The sequence below is a fragment of the Kogia breviceps genome, chromosome 18 (genome assembly GCF_026419965.1).
Source record: "Kogia breviceps isolate mKogBre1 chromosome 18, mKogBre1 haplotype 1, whole genome shotgun sequence".
NCBI classification, from domain to species: Eukaryota; Metazoa; Chordata; class Mammalia; order Artiodactyla; family Physeteridae; genus Kogia; species Kogia breviceps.
In genome coordinates, this window is record NC_081327.1 from 3,325,999 (window position 1) to 3,345,543 (window position 19,545).

Genomic DNA, 19,545 nt, shown 5'->3' on the forward strand with positions numbered 1-19,545 from the left:
AGGACTTTATTGGAGAGAGAGCGACTCCAGGGGGATTCAGAAACCGAAAGCATGAGAAGAAGATCTGTCCTTTTTTTGGATCTCGACGATCGCTCTCAATAGCCAGTCGTGGGTTGCTTTCCTTCATTTCTTTCAGTAGCTTCTGGATGCGAGCGTTAGATTCATCTGTCTTCAACCTAGGAGGTCAAAAGGCTGGGGGGGAATTTCTTGTTGCTTCAAGGAGAGTCATTCCAGATGCCCAAGTGCCCGCAGCTCTCATGATTCAGGGATGTGCAGAGCAAGGGCCATCTTTCCTGGTTAGTATGTGCTGCAAAGTAGAGTTCCATATCAATTTGGTAGGGAAAAATGATGCTATCATGCTAACGTCGTAATGGTATAAAGCCACTCTGCAGCTTTGGAAGCTTGGATGATCTTGGCTGATGGTTGTATCATACTTGGCACTGGAGGTGGAGCTGCTGAATACATCTGTGATGTTACCTCTAATACCTACCTAGTGCATAACTCACCTGGACAACTTCTCCTCCATGATAGGAATGCACACTTGAATCAAGTCAGCGGGATTAGCTTTCTATCCCCCTTCGTTAGAAGATACGAGATAACTACCCCCTGTATTTGACCTGTGACGAGAGGCACGTAACCATTGGTAACCGTATTCACCCACGTGTATGTGGAAATGGGGCGTGAGAAGGGGGAGAGGATAATTAAAGTACAAATACCTATGAAAACAGGAGACCAAAGATATTGGCCGCCATGTTTCTTATTGGCATTATAGTCCTGGTTTTGCAGGCCTATCGCTCAATATCTGTTTTGTTCTTTCAGATTCACAATACTTCCATGCAACAAATCTTCCGTTAAAAGATGAATAAGTTTTGGAGATCTCATGTACAGCTTGGTGACCCTAGTGAATAATACTGTATTATATACCTGAAATTTGCTAAGAGAGTAGATCTTTCTTTAAAAAATCAATCAATCTATTTATTTTCGGCTGCGTTGGGTCTTCGTTGCTGCCCGCGGGCTTTCTCTAGTTGCGGCGAGCGGGGGCTACTCTTCGTTGCAGGGCGCGGGCTTCTCACTGCAGTGGCTTCTCTTGTTGCAGAGCACGGGCTCTGGGCGCACGGGCTTCAGTAGCTGTGGCACGTGGGCTCAGTAGCTGTGGCGCACGGGCTTAGTTGCTCCGCGGCATGTGGGATCTTCCCGGACCGGGGCACGAACCCGCGTCCCCTGCATCGGCAGGCGGACCCTCAACCACTGCGCCACCAGGGAAGCCCCAAGATGTGACTTTTTACACAGTGAAGGAGAAGTATATTTTCAGGGTTTGTGTTGTTTGTGTGTGTATAGAAGCATCAAAGTGCCAGAAATAGTAAGTTGACACATAGCAAGATGTGATTTCAGTTCCCATTTGCTTAGGCTGATTGATAAGGGCAAACATAATATTACACAGTTTATTTTCAAGGGAGACAGAAAGAAAAGTTGACAACAGTTATCAAGGTTTTTCTCCTATGTTTTGAGTAAAAATATCCAGAACGTCTCTGGCCAAAGATCTTTCAATTTCAGCAAATCAGGGCAAAATAGAAAACACTTCTTACACACACACACACACACACACACACACACACACACACACGCACTATGTGAGGTGATGGATGTGTTAGCTTGATGGTGGTGATCATTTCACAATGTAAATGTATAACAAAATATCACACTGTATACCTTAAATATATAAAATTTCTATTTGTCAATTATATCACAATAAAGCTGGAAAAAAGCAGACTCATGTAATAAAGCAAAATGTAAATATTTCTAGGGAAACCAAAGAAATAAAATCAGAAATTTAAAATCTCCCTCAGTAACTCCCACTTCTAGCTATCACAGGTGCATCAGACCAAGTGTCTTACTGAGAATAACTATAATAAACATTGGATTAATATCACACAGCTATATCTGTCACTTATATATCAGCCAAGGCTACAAGATCCCCCTAATGTCTGATGAATCCTGGTGTGCAGCATTGGGAGGATATGACCTCCTTCTATTGTTAGAGAAGAATTTTATTGGGGAGAGGTTTTAATATCTTTCTGTTCTGGGTTTATCTGCCCTGATAGTTCTGAGACTTTTGTCAAGCTCTGCAATGTCTTTGAACTTCAATTCTCAATAGTATATTTGAAATATTGTCCTCTTCACAGATGTGTGGTGGAGATTTCACATGTTTAATTATGTAGAGAACCTACTGTGACCCGAAGAATGTCCTTGACATTATTTAATTCTCATTTCTGTCTTCTTTATTCCTTTAACTCCTTTCCTCTCCCCATCTCTCTCCCTCACCCTTTCCCTCTATTTCTGCAATTTAAAATAGAAAGTTGAGAACAAAAGACAACAGCAAGGACCAGCAACCTGTGGCCAATGGCTGAATCTGGCCTACGGCTTGTTTTTGTCAATAAAGTTTTATTGGAACACAGCCCATTCGCTATATAGTGTCTGTGGCTGCTTTCTTTCTGCAATGGCAGAATTGAGTAGTTGCTACGGATAATATATTTCCTGCAAAATTGAAAGTATTTACTATCTGGCTCTGCAGAAAAAGTTTGCTGACCTCTGGTTAAGAGCATGTGCTCTAGGGCTTCCCTGGTGGCACAGTGGTTGAGAATCTGCCTGCCAATACAGGGGACACAGATTCGATCCCTGGTCCGGGAGGATCCCACATGCTGCAGAGCAACTAAGCCCCGTGCACTACAGCTACTGAGCCTGTGCTCTAGAGCCCGCGAGCCACAACTACTGAGCCCGTGTGTCACAACTTCTGAGCCCACGTGCTGCAACTACTGAAGCCCACGTGCCTAGAGCCCGTGCTCTGCAACAAGAGAAGCCACCGCAGTAAGAAGCCCGCGCACCTCAACAAAGAGTAGCCCCCACTCGCGGCAAGTAGAGAAAGTCCGTGTGCAGCAACAAAGACCCAACACAGCCAAAAAATAAAAAATAAAATAAATAAATTTATTAAAAGAAAAAAAAAGTATGTGTTCTAGATTTTGACTGCCTTTCACACTCTCTGCCTCAGGTTTACAAAACAGTTATGATAATAGTAATACCTGCCTCATATTTATTGTTTGAGGATTGAATGAGATAATATATGCAATGGGCTTAGAATGTACGTGACATGTTATTATCACTAAATTTTATGGTTTAAAAAAATGGAAGTAGAGTTGATTTAAAATACTGTTAGTTTCAGGTGTACAGCATAGTGATTCAGTTATTTTTTTCTGATTATATTCCATTATAGGTTCTTACAAGATATTGAATATTGTTATTTAGCCACAGGCTATTTTCCAGTCATAGAGCCTGGAGATTGCTCAGGTTTTCCATTTTTTTCCCTTGAAAAACATTGGCTCTCAAAGAGGCAAAATGAGTTAAAATTAATATCTATAAGAATTGATACAAAATAAGTGACATGATGCACACTTAAATGTCAACAGTAACTAATACCATCAACTGTAGAACAAATGAACTTGACCACTGTGATAGATACATTTTAGCTAACAGAGAATATGTTTGCATTTCAATATCTTTGGTATGATGGAGTCAGCTAATTGCACCTGTGTCAGTGGTTCTCATCCAGGGGTGATTTTTGTTCCCCAGCGGACATTTGACAAAGTTCAGAGACATTTTTGGTTGTCAGAACTGGATGGTGCTACTGGAATCTAGTGGGTAGAGACCAGGGATGTTGCTAAACATCCTACCATGGACAGGACGGCTCCCCATAACAAAGAATCAGCCATCTCAAAATACTGCTAGGTGCCAAGGTTGAAAAAACTGACCTAGTTGGTCTGGGAGAGAGATTGAGTCAGGCTGGGGAAACCCCTGGTGGTGCAGTGGTTAAGAATCCGCCTTCCAAGGCAGGGGACGTGGGTTCGATCCCGGGTTGGGGAACTAAGATCCCACATGCTGCGTGGTGCGGCCAAAAATTAAAAATAAATAAATAAAATATAGTAAACAGCAATGTTTAAAAATTAAAAAAAATACAAGAATTGAGACGGGCTGGGACCTGGGACCCTTTGCACCTGGGCTTCTCCAGCAACAAAATACAAATAAACTACATGGGACTAAAAATAACTGCGTGCCTGCCTACAGGTGCGGCAAATTCGATACAAAGAGACCAAAAAACGCAACTGACAATTTTGAAGAGCCCGGAGCAAAAGCGGGGGTGGGGGTGTGTGTGTGTGTGTGTGGGGGGGGGGGGGGGGAGCAAAAGCAAGGTACTGAGCATGCCCCGCCCTGCACAAAACACCACCTCAGGGGTGGGCAAACCACCTAAGCACCCTCTCCAGCCCGACCCCCTGGACGCACCCCTACCCTCTCCCCATATAAGGAGAGAGCTCACCCCCCTCCCCCTGCCTTGGGGAGCAAGCCAGCAAAGGAAGCTGATGTTTGTTCTCTCTCCCCCCTGCTGCAGCAAGTGCCCCAATAAAACCTTGCACGAATTTCTTGTCTGGCCTCTGATCAATTTCTATTGATTGGGGAAGGCGAAGAACCCTGGTCAGTAGCAGAATCACCTGGGGGGCTTTTGAAGACTCCTGGCTCCTTAAAGCCCACCCCAGACCAATTCAAGTAGGACGACCAAGGATAGGACCTGGGTGATTTCCATGTGAGTCTCATTTTAAAGATTGAGAACCACCGGTCGATCATTATAAGGGGAGCCATTTCCCCCTGGGCAGGAAGTCCCGCCCTTCCCCCAGGTCCCATGGGCCAATCACAGAGTGCGGGCTGGTAGAAGAATTTCTCTTGCTGGAGGTTTTGCTTTGCGCGAAATAACGCACAGGTCGCAACTGAGTCGTAGCCAAGGGGAGGTGAGTACCTCCTCTTGTACCTGTTTGTCTGTCTGATCTCTTAAGTCGGTGGCAATTATGGGTGGAGTCTCTAGCACAGAATGTTGCGAGCTTGAATGGGTGGCGTGAGACCTTGAGGAGGTTTTTGCAGAGCTCAAGTTGAGCTCTCTATAAGGAGGAGGCGAGGTTTGGAGGGGGGGCAGCTGCCAATGAGTTCATGTGTAATTTTTTTCTTCCAATGCTATTTTTAAGTGTTTAAGTATTTTAAGTTTAAGTATTAAGTATTTTTAAGTGTTTAAGGTATGATTTCCATCTTGCAAAATCCACCCATTTTAAGTGTACAGTGACTTTTAGCAGACTTACAACAGAGCTGTGCAACCGTAACTATAACCCAATTTCAGGACGTTCCCATCACCCCAGAGAGATCCCTCAGGCCCACGTGCGGCGTCTTTGCATTCCTACTGTAATTTTGAGCAGCGGACTACGGTGTTTGAGCCTCCGTTTTTCATCTATAATTTGGGATGGTATCACTCCTTGTTCTCAAAAGACGGATGCAGGTGTCACTGTCATGAAGGGTGAGGGACAGCGACGTGGTCACGAATTTATAAATTTGTATTTTTTTCCCCCCCAAATGCTTGTGGTGACAGAGCATCAAGGGGAACTACTGCTGCTAATTAGATGCAGAGTCCCGAGCAATTCTGTAGTTCCAGATATGGCAACATATCGCTTGCTTTCAGCAAGTGCTTTTGCTTTCTTTCTTTCTTTTTTTTTTTTGTGGTACGCGGGCCTCTCACTGCTGCGGCCTCTCCCGTTGCGGAGCACAGGCTCCGGACGCGCAGGCTCAGCGGCCACGGTTCACGGGCCCAGCCGCTCCGCTGCACGTGGGATCTTCCCGGCCCGGGGCACGAACCCGCGTCCCCTGCATCGGCAGGCGGACCCTCAACCGCCGCGCCACCAGGGAAGCCCGCTTTTGCTTTTATTTGGCTGTCCCAGCGGAGCCTTTCAGGCTTGTTCCAGCTCAGGTCCTAAGTTTAACAGCACTGGTCTTGCCCCGTTCAGATAAAGAACTGCTTGGGACTTGCCCGGCGTCCAATGGTTAGGGTTCCGAGATTCCACTGCAGGGGCCTCGGGTTCCATCCCTGGTTTGGGAGCTAAGATCCCACGTGCCCAGTGGCACGGCCAAAAACAAAACAAAACGAAAAACCCGCAGAACAAATCAAAGAACCGCTTTCCGCTAAGGGTAAAGCTATTCACCTGTAGTCCATTTGACTCCATGAACTCACTTTCTTACTCATTTTTCAAGGCTGCCTCTCAAGTCCTGTTTTTATCTGCGTATGAATATACCCAGGTCGTGGACTCCCCCTTTTTCCCCCCCGTCACCCACTCATCCTGGGTGGGAACAGTCCGCTTTCACGGTGGTGAGAGCAGAGAGAATGACCGAAGTGTGAGTGTCTCTGCTGCTGTCAGCACAAGGCATCTTCACTCGGCGAAGGAGCCACTATATTCCTGGCATCGCATGGTTTCAGGCGCGGCTCTCGGCCAAACAGGCTCAGCAGTGGGAACTAGAAATTAAATGACTTATCCAGTTACTTGAGCGGGCTTAGGGTACGAAGCCAGAGGTGTGTGTCACCCTCCACTCTGGGGGTTCTCACAGGGACCCGCTCACCCTTACCCATTTGTACGAAACCCGAAATTCCTCTTTTGCTTCCTTCTCTGACTTCATTCGGGTTTCCCCCCAGTACCTCCTTCAAGGAATTAGGCTCCGTCTCCTGGGTGGTTAGAGAGCTAACTACCTCTGTGCACCCTTCAGTCTTGGGTATTTACCTGCCTTCTTTTCCCACGTGGCTCTAATGCGGGTGTGCTCTACTGGGCTACCTCCTTCAGCAAACGAGCAGTTCGTGGTGTTGCCTGCAATCCTAACTGGTCGTCCTTGAGTGACGTGAGGACCAACTTACTGATCTGTAAGCAGCACTCAGGCTGGAACGAGATGGTGACTTTCTGCCTGTTTTAATGGCCTGCTTCATTCATACTGTGCTGCTCTGTGGGCTCCGTCTTGAGGTGCAAGCCTTTTTCCTTATCGCTGTCTGACCCCAAATCCCATCAGCTTTCGTGTACCCCTCACTTCGGCGTGCTTGTCAAGGACCTTCACCCCTCCCTTCACCTGTGGGCTCTTAAACCTGAAACGTAGGCTTTCACTCTCCCTGCCAGGTTTCTACAAAGAGCCCTGTGTGGCTGCAAGCCCCCATCAGTCCTGTGCGCCCCGGTCCACTCGATCTGGCTTCTAACCTCGTCCCCTACCACCTTCCTGAAATTTCTTCCTCCTCATCTGAACGGAAAAACGTGACAGGCGGCGTGTTTATTACCCTTTGACTTTCTATGACCCGGGTGACTCATTTCCCTTTAACATTTTTTCTTCCCGCAACCAAATGCAGGTTCATTAGAGAGAGCAGTGACAAAAGGGACAATAACTGGATAAAACCATCCATGGCGTGGAAACTCAAAGACAGTCGTTGGGGTTTGGGGGTGTATGTGCTTCTAGGACTTTTCTGTCTGAGGAGGTGATTGTCTGTCTCGCTTCGGTTGGCACGTTGCCGGTGTGGTGACGCTTTTTGGTTATTGTGCTTTTATGACTTAGCATTTTAGCACGAGCATTTTTATATTAAATATAACAATTGTGAGCTCTTATCATATGTTGTGATTTGAAACATTTTTCACAATAAATCCTCTAATTGGGTGTAATTCCCCCCCCTACGTACTGACTTAACAGTGTTTTTCATCTTGTGAACCTTCCGCCCTGTTGCCCATTTAATGCCAGAGGATGTAAGGATTTTTGTTTATTTATTTGCTTTTTGTTCCATTGAGGAAGTGTCAGTGATTGAGAGCACAGGTTCTTGAGTTCAACTCCTGGAGATAATCTTGGCTTCAGCTTGAGCAGATGGGAGTACTTGAGCCTTTGTTTCCCTGTGCCCGTGATCCTAAAACTAGCATTTATCTTAGTCACCTGGAAGCTTTGTTAAAACACGGTTTTCAGGGCCCATCTCCAGAGTTTTGGATTTTGTAGGGCTGGGGATAGGGCTTAAGAATCTGCATTTTCATGAGTTTCCAGATGATGCCGTGGTCTGCGGACCGTACTTTGAGAACCAATTCCCTAAGCCTCAGATTCGTCGTAAGAAGCATCGATAATAGAATTTACCCAATAAGATGGTTGCAAGAAAAAAATATGATCCGTAGAAGAGCTTATAATAGTTCCTGTACATGGTGAATACTCAGATGCCGAGTATCACAGTGACTCCTTAGAAAGACGTGTTAGACCTGAACGGTCTCCGAGGGATCCCAGCTCGCCCAAGAACCGCCAAGAGTCGAGAATCGCTGCAACACGCAAGAGGTTTATTAGGAGCCGGTGCACCGGGGTTCCTTGGTCCTCACGCAGGAGGCCGAAGAGGAACCCCCCCCAAGCGGAATCACGTACATTTTATAGCTTTCATTTTTCATTATGCAAAGTGTGGATATATCAAGGGTTTTTTTTCTCATTGGTTTGTTTGTTCCTGGACCGGAGTGGGGACTTGGCTCTACTTCCTTGATTGGTTGGCTGTCGGATGCCTACTTTACATTTACCGGAGTGGGGTCTTGGCTCTAGTTCCTTGATTGGTTAGCTGTCGGATGCCTACTTTACATTTTCGTGTTTTTGTGGTGGGGGGTTGAGTCACATGAGTTATGGTTGGCTAGGGCGACCTTTAAACTCTGGCTTAATCATTCTTATCACCCGCCATACTTGTTTGCTCGAGGTCTTATCCCCCGCCATACCTGTTTGCTCGGAACGGTTTCTGCCCAGGGGGGGGACATTCCAGTATCTTATTGCCAGCCGAAAAAGCTCAAAGCTCAAAAGTATCGATAGGGAAGTAGGGGTGTAAGTATAGTTAAGGCCCTACAGACGGGGATTACAGAAAATGTAAAGGACAGTATCCAGATAAAGGGGGTATGTTTATAAAGTGAACATCTTATGCAGTCATGTTTTGTCTTTTATTATGTCACTTCTAAGTTAAAAAGCTATGCTAACTCCCTCTTGATTTTTTGAAACTTTTTTCGTGTGTGCATTTGTCTTTATATGTATAAATAAAATCTCTAGTTGTACATATTTACTATCATACTTAATTAGCTAATCATACTTGATTAGCGATTACATCAGTGTATGTTCATATAGTCAGAGTCCCATGTAATCGCGAACCAGATCAATAGACAACTTTTCCAGTGGATGTTCACTCTTCTCTCTGAGCTGTCTGCGAAAGGCAACCGCTATTCTGACTACTACCACCATAGGTTTGCTTGTTTTGAACTTCATACACATTGAATCAACTCAATTAGAGTTCTTGTACGGTTTCTTTTACAACTACAGTTTGGGGACATGAAGAATAAAGGTTCTGTGAACAGATGTGCGTGCATCTTTTGCAGACCGAAGCACTGATTGTTGTGGGGTTTCTAATCGGAGGTAAAATTGCTGTGTCATAGAGCACATGTGCTTAGTTTAAAGCTGTAGCGAAAACCACCGGCAAGTTTTTGGCAGTGGTGTTTTCTCAGTTTAAATTTATCTACTTATTTATTTTTGGCTGCGTCGGGTCTTCGTTGCTGCGCGCGGGCTTTCTCTAGTTGCGGCGAGCGGGGTACACTCTTCGTTGCGGTGCGCGGGCTTCTCATTGTGGTGGCTTCTCTTGTTGCAGAGCTCGGGCTCTAGAGCGCAGGCTCAGTAGTTGTGGCTCGCGGGCTGTAGAGCGCAGGCTCCGGACGCGCAGGCGCAGCGGCCACGGCTCACCGGCGCAGCCAATCCGCGGCACGTGGGATCCTCCCGGACCGGGGCACGAACCCGCGTTCCCTGCATCGGCAGGCGGACTCTCAACCACTGCACCACCAGCTAAGCCCTTATCTTGTTTTAATACGTCAGGGAGGAAGAAATGTTCCTCTACCCTTCTAGGTTCTTCTGGCTGGCCTAAGAATTGACGTGAGACTGATTAACAAGAAAAAAATCTGACAGTTGTTTCATGCCGTACGTATAAATGGGAGAGAGTCAGGGAGACAGCCTAACTGGCCAAAATGGCCAAAACCCTTACCTTAAGTACCATCTTCAGCTAAAGACTGCCGACTGAAAAAATATTTTCCGGGCTTCCCTGGTGGCGCAGTGGTGGAGAGTCCGCCTGCCGATGCGGGGGACACGGGTTCGTGCTCCGGTTCCGGGAAGATCCCACATCCGGGAACCCGTGAGCCGTGGCCGCTGCGCCTGCGCGTCCGGAGCCTGTGCTCCGCAACGGGAGAGGCTGCAACGGTGAGAGTCCCGCGTACCGCTAAAAAACAAACAGAAAACCCCCAAATATTTTCACCACCTAAAAGTTGAGAGTTCTGTTATACTTGGGGGACATGCTGAGCACTTCAAGCCTGGGAGTCAGGGTCTCAAGTAACCCTGAGAGAACTGCTCTGAGGTGAGGGGGGAGCTAGGATATACAGGAGTTTTGCAACAAAGGGCAGGTGGTAGGAGCAAAAGGGTACCGTTAATGAAAGACAACCAGATATCTCGAGTTAAGGCACTTAGCGCTTTTCTGTGTAGGGGAAGATGCAAGAGTCCGGGCTCACTGAAACCATGCCTTGGAGAGGCAGCTCGGCTACCTGGGGTCAGTATTCTGCGCTTCCTCATCCTGAGTTCCCCCGGGGCTCACCGTGGGGCGTGGCTGCAGTGGGTGTTCTTTGTTTTCCTTCCTGAGTTCCCCCGGGGCTCACCAGCTCACTGGTGGCTATAATCGCTGTTGACTGGGACATCCTTTGTTTACGGATGTGGCAGGAAATATTCCATTTCTCAAGACAAAAGAGGATGTTGTGGGTAGCTGTTTGGGACTTCAAAGGGGAGAAAGGCAATTCACATGAAGACGGAAAAGCAAATGTTGGGTAAACAAGCGTTTGTTGGGCCAGGCAGGAACATAGAGTGGACTCTGATCTCCAGGCTCTGCTGAGTTTCCCCTGTCACACTTAGGTCATGTTCTTTGCATATACCTCTGGTGGTAGCTCTATTCCAAGAAGAGACCCTCTGTCTAAAATTTTTTAGGAAGTTAGGGGGGAAAGTCAAAGTTTCTTCCCGAGTCTTTTGAGCCTCCATTGTTTTCAGCTCAAGATAATGCACTTGATCAAGAGACGTTTTGGGGTACCAAGTTTTGCTCCCCTACAACGGAAGCTGTAGAACAATTTGGAAAGAACTGATACTATAATACAGAGCTTTCCAACTCATGAATGTTATTTCTCCATTTACTGCTGATTTCTTTTTTCTTTTTTTTTTTTTTGGTGCGCCACACGGCGCAGCTTGTGGGATCTTAGTTCCCTGACCAGGGATTGAACACAGGCCCTTGGCAGTGAAAACACGGAGTCCTAACCCCACCGTTGTTTTTACAGACTTGTGGCTCTCAAGGGAGAGATCGGACGCATGATCCTAGACTTATTCTTAGGTTTTGGTGTATATGTATGTAACTCTTCCCCCAGCATATAGACCCGATCAATGCAATCACTTCTAATAGCGTGTGTATTCTTCGGGTTTACTTCTGACATCACAGTTTAAGATGCGTGAGCCGAGAAGGCAATACAGACTTAATAGTAGAATCTCTATGAAACTCATATGTTATGCTAAGTGAAGGAAGCCAGACACAAAAGGCCACATTTTATAATTCCATGTACGTGAAATATACCAGATAGATAAATCCACCAAGACAGAATGCAGGTTATTGATGGCCAGGGACTGGGGAAGGGGGAAATGGGGGATAAATGCTTGATGCATATGGGATATCCGGGGCGATGAAAATCTTCCAACTAAATAGTGGTGATGGGGTTGCATAGCTCTGAAAATGTTTTCAATGCCACTGAATCGTACACATTAAAGTGTTTAAAAATGTTGTGTATTTTACCATAATAAAAGCAAAGTAGACTCAAGAATACTGAAAGTTCTCTTTATCTACAATAATGTCTAATCTAGGAAGCAGAAATGGCCCTGTGGGTCGAGCTTTCATCCACGTGGGTTTAATGAAGTGTTCACAGTACAAAGAACAGATAGTTCAAAGCTGGTGCAGCCGAATCTGGCCTCTACCCCCATACCGAATTAAATCGCGGAGACAGAGTTTTGGGTGAAGTAGAAAAGAATAGCTTTATTGCTTTGCCAGGCAAAGGGGGCCACAGCGGGGACATGCCCTCAAAACTGTGTGTCCTGACCTGGGGCGGGGGGTTAGTGAGGAGTCTTATAGTAATGCTTCAAGGAGGCGGTGATCAGCTCATGGACATTTCTTCTGATTGGCTGGTGGGGAGGTAAGTAGCAGGCAGCGTCATCAACCTACAGGTTCCAACTGCTCTGGGGTCTCCGAAACTGTGGGCAGCACAGGAGGGGGTTTCAGTATCTGCAAAACAGCTCAAAGGTATTGTTGTATGTATTCCTTGATGGGGAACCAGGACCCTGCCCCCAAGGCTGCACAAATGTTTCTCTTGACTATTTGTTTCTCCCTGGTCTCACATACCCTCCTTCCCCCTAATTAACAACTACTTGAATCCGCTCCTTGGAGCTCAGGGAAGGTCATGGAGGCTGAATGAAGGCTGTTTCCTGTAATCGAGAGACGGGGACACAGAAAGGCTCGGTGCCCAGGAGCCCCACAGGGCCCTGCTAGGTACCATTGGGAGAGGCAAAAGGAGATTTGGGGGTTAGAAAAAGCAGGTGGAGAACTACTGCTTTTTTTTTTTTTTTTTTGGCCATGCAGCATGCAGGATCTGAGTTCCCCTCTCAGGGATCGAACCTACACCCCCTGCAGTGGAGCCTTAACCACTGGACCGCCAGGGAACTACTGTCTTACAGTCGTAGCTTGGGTGTTTGGTCATGTGCGTGGTAATTTTCCTCTTCTTGGTTCCTCATTTCTGGTGTAGGGGAGCAAAAGTTACCACCCCCAAATGTCTCTTTGTCATGCAGATTATTTCAAGCTGAAAATGATCAAGGCCCAAACTACTCAGGAAGAAACTTTGACTTCCTCTTAACCACCTTAAGACTTTAGATGGAGACCCTGTTCCCGGAACACAGCTATAACCAGAGATGTCTGCAGAGAACACGGGCTAAGGGTGGTGGGGAAACTCAGCAGGATCTGGAGATCAGAGTCCACTCTGGGTCCCATAGCTCCTGCTGGCCCAGCACACATTTGTCTACCAAATATTTGCTTTTCCATTTCCAAGTGTGTTTCCTTCCTCCCCTTTGAAGTCCCAAACCATTACCCTCAACGTCTTCTTTTGTTTAGCTGAGATGGTATTTAAGGGGAGGGTTTCGGCCATTTTGGTGAGTAATTCACTTTTCCTGGGTCTCTGTCATGAATATGTTATTAAAATTGTTTTTTTTTTCTCTTGTTAATCCATCTCATGTCAATTCCATTCTTAGACCAGCCGGAAGCACCCAGAAGGGGAGAGGAACATTACTTCCTCCCTGACACTGGTCCTTTACAGTATGAATTTTCCGGCTGAGTATAATCACGGCACCCCAGTTCTCTCCCGTTACGTATCAATATAGGTGAAGAGGAGAGAGAGAGAGAAACACGATGGAGAAATTTTCTGTCTGGAAGAATACACTTTGGCCAGGAGAGGACGGTGGTCTCCACAACATTACCCAGAGAAGCCCGAAGCTGATATCCTACTTGAAGCCCCAAACGTCCGCACAGTCGATGCCACGTACAGTGGTCCTACACGGTCCCGCCGGCGTCGGGAAGACCACAGTGGCCAAACAGCTACTGCTGGACTGGACACAGGCCGACCAGGCAGAGGCCTCCAAGTCCGCCTTCTTTCTCAGCTGCAAGGACCTCAACCACAAGGGGACGTGCACTTTCGCGGAGCTGATGTCTGAGAACGGGCCGGATCTGCAGGATGCCATTCCGGGGATCCTCGCCCAAGCGTGGAAAATCCTGTTCATCATCGATGGCTTTGATGAGCTGAGGGTCCCCTCGGGGGCGCTCATCCATGACATATGTGGGGACTGGAAGAAGCAGAAGCCAGTGCCCGTCCTCCTGGGGAGTTTGCTGAAGAGGAAAATGTTACCCAAGTCCACTTTAGTGATCACCGCTCGACCGGGGGCCCTGCGGGAGCTCCGGCTCTTGGTGGAGCAGCCACTGTTCGTAGAAATCAAGGGGCTCCTGGAGCTGGACAGGAGGGCTTATTTCTTGAAACACTTTGCCGAGGAGGCTCAAGCCCTGCGAGCTTTCGCCTTGATGAGGGAGAACGCAGCTCTGTTCCACATGGGCTCAGCGCCTGCTGTGTGCTGGATCGTGTGCACGTGTCTGAAACGGCAGATGGAGGAGGGGGAGGACCCTGCCTCGACCTGCCAGACCACCACGTCCCTGTTCCTGCGTTTTCTCTGCAGCCAGTTCGCAGCAGCTCGCGGCGGCTGCCCCAGTGCCCGCCTCCAGGCTCCGGTGAGGTCTGTGTGCCTCTTGGCTGCCGAGGGCATATGGACGCAGACATCTGTGTTTGATGGAGAAGACCTCAGGAGACTTGGGGTAAAGGAGTCTGCCCTCTGCCCTTTCCTGGACAAGAACATTCTCCAGAAGAGCCAGGACTGTGAGGGCTGCTATTCTTTCCTCCACCTCAGCGTCCAGCAGTTTCTTGCCGCCATGTTCTATGTCTTGGAGACGGAGGAGGAGGAAGAGGATGTGGGTGGCCACAGGTGCCACATTGGGGACATGAAGAAGCTGCTGTCCAAGGAGGGGAGACTAGAGAACCCCAACCTGACCCAGGTGGGCTACTTCTTATTTGGCCTCTGCAGCGAAGAAAGGGCCATGGAGCTGGCGTCGACTTTCGGCTGTCTGGTATCGAGGGAGGTCAAGCAGCAGTTACTGAAATGCAGATCAGTGCCCCATGGGAAGAAGCCCTTCTCGACCACGGACGCGAAGGAGATTTTGTATTGTCTTTACGAATCTCAGGAGGAGGAGCTGGTGGAGGAGGCCATGGCCCCCGTCACGGAGATTTCTATCCACTTGACAAATACATTTGAAATGATGCAGTCTTCTTTCTGCCTGAAACATTGTCAAAACTTGCAGAAAATTTCACTGCAGGTAGGAAAGACGATATTCCTGGAGAATGATACCTCGCTGAAATCAGATGCTCAGGTTGAGAGGTAAGAACCCATTTAAAAATATATACGTATTTTAATGTTACTAGTTCCCCCATCTTCACCCTCAGCCCACACTCTTTTAGGAAGAGGACAGAGTCCCTACTACTCCCTATGGCTTAGGGTCAGAATTCTCTGGAATGTCTGGCTGAAATTTCTTCCTGCCAACTCATCACCATGAAAGTTGGGGAACCTGATGTTCAGATTAGGAATGGGGGCTTTGGAACCTTACTTTGTTTCAGTATTATAGTTTTATAGTATACTACTGTATATTATATATATTATAATACTATAGCATAGTATACTATAATACTATAGCATAATATACTATAATACTATAGCATAATACTGTAGTATTATAGTATTATAGTTTCCATGTGGCAGATGGGCTCAGGACACTCTAGACATGTCACGTAACTTCCCTCCCTGCCACTTCTTTCAAAAAATTTGTTTTAATACGTAGCCACCATGCTGTACATTACATCCCAGGATTTAGTTATCTTATAACTGGGTGTTTGTGCCTTTTGATCAGCTCACCACTTAAAAAAAAAAAATTAATAAATATATTGATTGATTTTTGGCTGCGTCGGGTCTTCGTTGCTGCGCGCGGGCTTTCTCTAGTTGCGGCGAGCGGGGGCTGCTCTTCGTTGCGGTGCGCGGGCTTCTCATTGCGGTGGCTTCTCTTGTTGTGACGCACGGGCTTAGTTGCTCCGCGGCACGTGGGATCTTCCGGGACCAGGGTTCGAACCCCTGTCCCCTGCGTTGGCAGGCGGATTCTTAACCACTGCGCCACCAGGGAAGTCCGTTACTTGTCTTTTCGACGATAGTCATTCTTAACAGGTGTGAGGTGGTATCTCCCTGTGGTTTTGATTTGTGTTTCCATGGTGATTAGTGATGTTGAATATTTTTCGTGTCCCTGTTGTCCATTTGTATGTCATCTTTGGAAAAATGTCTCTTCAGGTCCTCGGCCCACGTGTTACAATAGTTTTTCTTTTCTGTTGAGTTGTATGAGTTCTTTATATATTTGAGCTACTAACCCCTTATCAGACACACAGTAGGCAAGCATTTTCTCCCATTTAGTAGGTTCACGTTTATTTTGTTGACGCTTTCCTTTGCTGTGCAGCCTACCAATTCTTGTTGCTTTTCCTGTACGTGCTTTTCATAGGTGCTCTTGTCCATGCCTTCCTCCTAGGTCACAGCACGACCATCATTCTCTTCATCTCTGGGCAGATCTCTGCTCTGTGTTCAGTTCAAACAAGAACCTGAACTTTCTGGATGTGAGGGAAAGCTTTCTGAGTCACTCCTCAGTGAGGATTCTTTGTGAGCAGATAACCCATGTCACCTGTCATCTCCAGAAAGTCGTGTAAGTAGCAGCTGATCTTGCAGTGGTGATACCCAGGTGTTTTAAATGTGGGAGCAGTACTGGAATGCCCAGCCAGGCTCTGACCAGCCAGGTGCCCAGAATGCAAGGAAATGAAATGCTTGCTGTCCTTAAATGTGTCTAGTTGGAGAATCATATTACGTTGAGTCATTTTTATGAAATTTGGCCGGGAGTTTGGATGTTCCCATACATCTGCTGTGGGGCGTATTCAAACCTCAGCCTATAGAAAATATAGCCACATGCATGTTAGGAGAACTGGGTGGGAATTGGGGAAATATTCCAGAGAGGAACGTTTCAAATATGTGAGTAGGAATGTGTTGATGAAGCAGTGGTGCACTTATGACTAACGTGTGGAAGGAGACTGAGAAATTAGTCTGAGTAGAGTAAGTTGTGGCAGAAGCAACTTAAGAGGTGGGTCACCTGGGCAGGTGATTATTAGCACATCCTCTTAAACCAACGCATGTTCTTTTTGAGGATAGCCGTTCTGTCAGGGGCAGTGATACCTCATTGTGCTTTTGATGGGCATTTCCCCAATTAGTGATGCTTAGCATAATTTCCATGTGATTATCTGTTGGCTATCTGTGTGCTTCCCTCTGAACAATGCCTAGTTAGGTCCTCCACCCATTTTTAATTGGATTGTTTATTTTTTGATATTAATCTGTATGAGTTCTCTATTTGGGATATTAACCCCTTACTGGATATATTGTTTTGCAAACATCTTCTCCTATTCAGTAGATTACCTTTTTGTTTTGTTGGTTTCCTTCACTTGGCAAAAGCTTTCCAGTTTGAAGTCCCATTTGTTTTCTGTTTTGCTTTCCTTGTCTGATTATACAAATCCAAAAAAATATTTCTAAGAGCGATGTCAAAGAGTACTGTGTGTTTTCTTCTTGGAGTTTTATGGTTTCAGACCTTAAGTTTAAATCTTTAATCCATTTTGAGTTTATTTTTGCATATGGTGTGAGGAAACGGTCTGGTTTCATTATTTTACGTGTAGGTATCTCGTCCCCCAGTCCCCAAAGGAAAAAAAAAAAAAAAAAAAAGGAAAACACAGCACATATTCAGGGGATAAACTTTATAAGTTATGTTTAAAATTACACAGATACATTGAAACTTCCCCCAAACCAGCATACCTTAGAAGGCTTAATTAAGCCACTGAAAAGGTTGTGTTATTTACTTGGACAGATTGCTATGCCAAACGTCACCTGGCTGTACCTGCTGATGTCAGGTGACATGTATCTGGTTCATGTCAGAATGCCATAGGACTTGTGTGTACAAGGCCACAAAAATCTAACATAGGTTGGTGCCAGAAAAGGTGGCAATTTCTTCTGTATGACTTTGAAAAGTTTACGTTGTTCTGGTTTTATAAGGTGTGCATGAGAGAATAAAAACTAGGAGGTACATTTAATTTGTTCCACTAAGAGTTTAGGACCCTTTAGGCAGGAGCTTTGAACACTAGCATCTCCCTTATTCTGGCTCTCTCTGTGCTGAAATTTAATTTTGAACTTCTTCTGAATGAGCCACAGGGAATGTTCATTATCTGAAAGTGAAGCGTTGAGGGTTATAAGACAGAATGACTGTTTATGGAGAAAAGTATTTCATAGTGTGTGTGTGTGGGTGAATTGCCAGGTTTGGAGGTACTAGATAAAAACAGATTAAGAGGACTTTCCTGGTGCCACAGTCAGTGGTTAAGAATCTTCCTGCCAACGCAGGCGACATGGGTTCGATCCCTGGTCCAGGAAGATCCCACACGCCACAGAGCAGCTAAGCCCGTGTGCCACAGCTACTGAGCCCACGAGCCTAGAGCCCATGCTCTGCAGCAAGAGAAGCCACTGCAATGAGAAGGCTGCACACTGCAACTAGGAGTAGCCCCCGCTCACCACAATTAGAGAAAGCCCGTGCACAGCAACAAAGACCCGACACAGCCATAAATAAGTAAATAAATAATAATAAATAAATAAATAATAAATAAGTAAATTTATATTTTAAAAAACCAGGTTAAAAGCTCTAAAAACAAAAATGAAAATGGAGATATGAAATAACATTGTAGTGGAAGAGGCAGTAATCCAGGTGTTGATTTTTTTTTTTTCCCCCTCAAATTAGGGTGGATTAAGCATGCTTTAAAAAGAGGCCCTGACAAAAGTCCTTTTCCCAGTTATTTCCTACTATCTACACAGGAAAACTTATGAGCTAGCTTCATTATTGTATAACATGAGGTTGACAGAGACTTATTCTCAAGAAGGTGGCACAGTTAGGTGCTGGGAAAATCTTTTTTAAACACTGAAATGTTTCTTGAAACCCAGAGTTTGATTAGAGAAAATTATATTCCACTTAAGATTTATTCAAATCCCATTTAAAATCCTACAGTCATGCTAGATGACAGGAAAATAAAAGACAAACAGCGCTTTAAAAAAATTTTTATTGTATAGTTGATTTACAATGTTGTGTTAATTTCTTCTGTACAACAAAGTGATTCAGTTATACATACATATATATATATTTTGTGTGTGTGTGTGTGTGGTACGTGGGCCTCTCACTGCTGTGGCCTCTCCGGTTGCGGGGCACAGGCTCCGGATGCACAGGCTCAGCGGCCAAGGCTCATGGGCCCAGCCGCTCCACGGCACGTGGGATCCTCCCGGACCGGGGCACGAACCCGCGTCCCCTGCATCGGCAGGCGGACTCTCAACCACTGCGCCACCGGGGAAGCCCTATATATATTCTTTTTCATATTCTTTTCCATTATGGTTTATTACAGGATATTGACTGTAATTCCCTGTGCTATACAGTAGGACCTTGTTGTTTATCTATCCTATATATAAATAGTTTGCATCTGCTAATCCCAAACTCCCAGTTGTTCCCTCTCACACCACCCCTCCTCCTTGGCAACCACCAGTTTGTTCTCTAGGTCTCGAAGTCTGTTTCTGTTTCATAGATATGTTCGTTTGTGTCATATTTTAGATTCCTCATATGAGTGGCATCATATGGTATTTGCCTTTCTCTGCTTGGTTTACTTCACTTAGTATAATAATCTCTAGGTCCATCCATGTGGCTGCAAGTGGCATTATTTCATTCTTTTTTATGGCTGAGTAGTATTCCATTGTATATACAGCACAAGTTCTTTACCCATTTATCTGCTGATGGATATTTAGGTTGTTTCCATGTCTTGGCTACTGTAAATAGTGCTGCTGTGAACATAGGGGTGCATG

General features: G+C 46.0%; 1 protein-coding gene across 4 annotated transcripts in view; it reads left to right on the forward strand.

Moving 5' to 3' along the window:
- The first annotated feature begins 13,242 nt into the window (after positions 1 to 13,242).
- Positions 13,243 to 19,545, forward strand: part of NLRP7 (NLR family pyrin domain containing 7) — a 46,657-nt gene continuing 40,354 nt past the window's right edge. For 2 of the 4 annotated variants that reach the window (XM_067018801.1, XM_067018799.1), the window contains exon 1: positions 13,337 to 14,967. In XM_067018801.1, coding sequence (XP_066874902.1) covers positions 13,400 to 14,967 — 1,568 coding nt within the window. In that variant the 5' untranslated portion in view covers positions 13,337 to 13,399. Of the gene's footprint in view, positions 14,968 to 16,153; positions 16,325 to 19,545 lie in introns of all 4 variants that reach the window. The other 2 variants (XM_059044044.2, XM_067018802.1) reach the window with 2 other exon arrangements.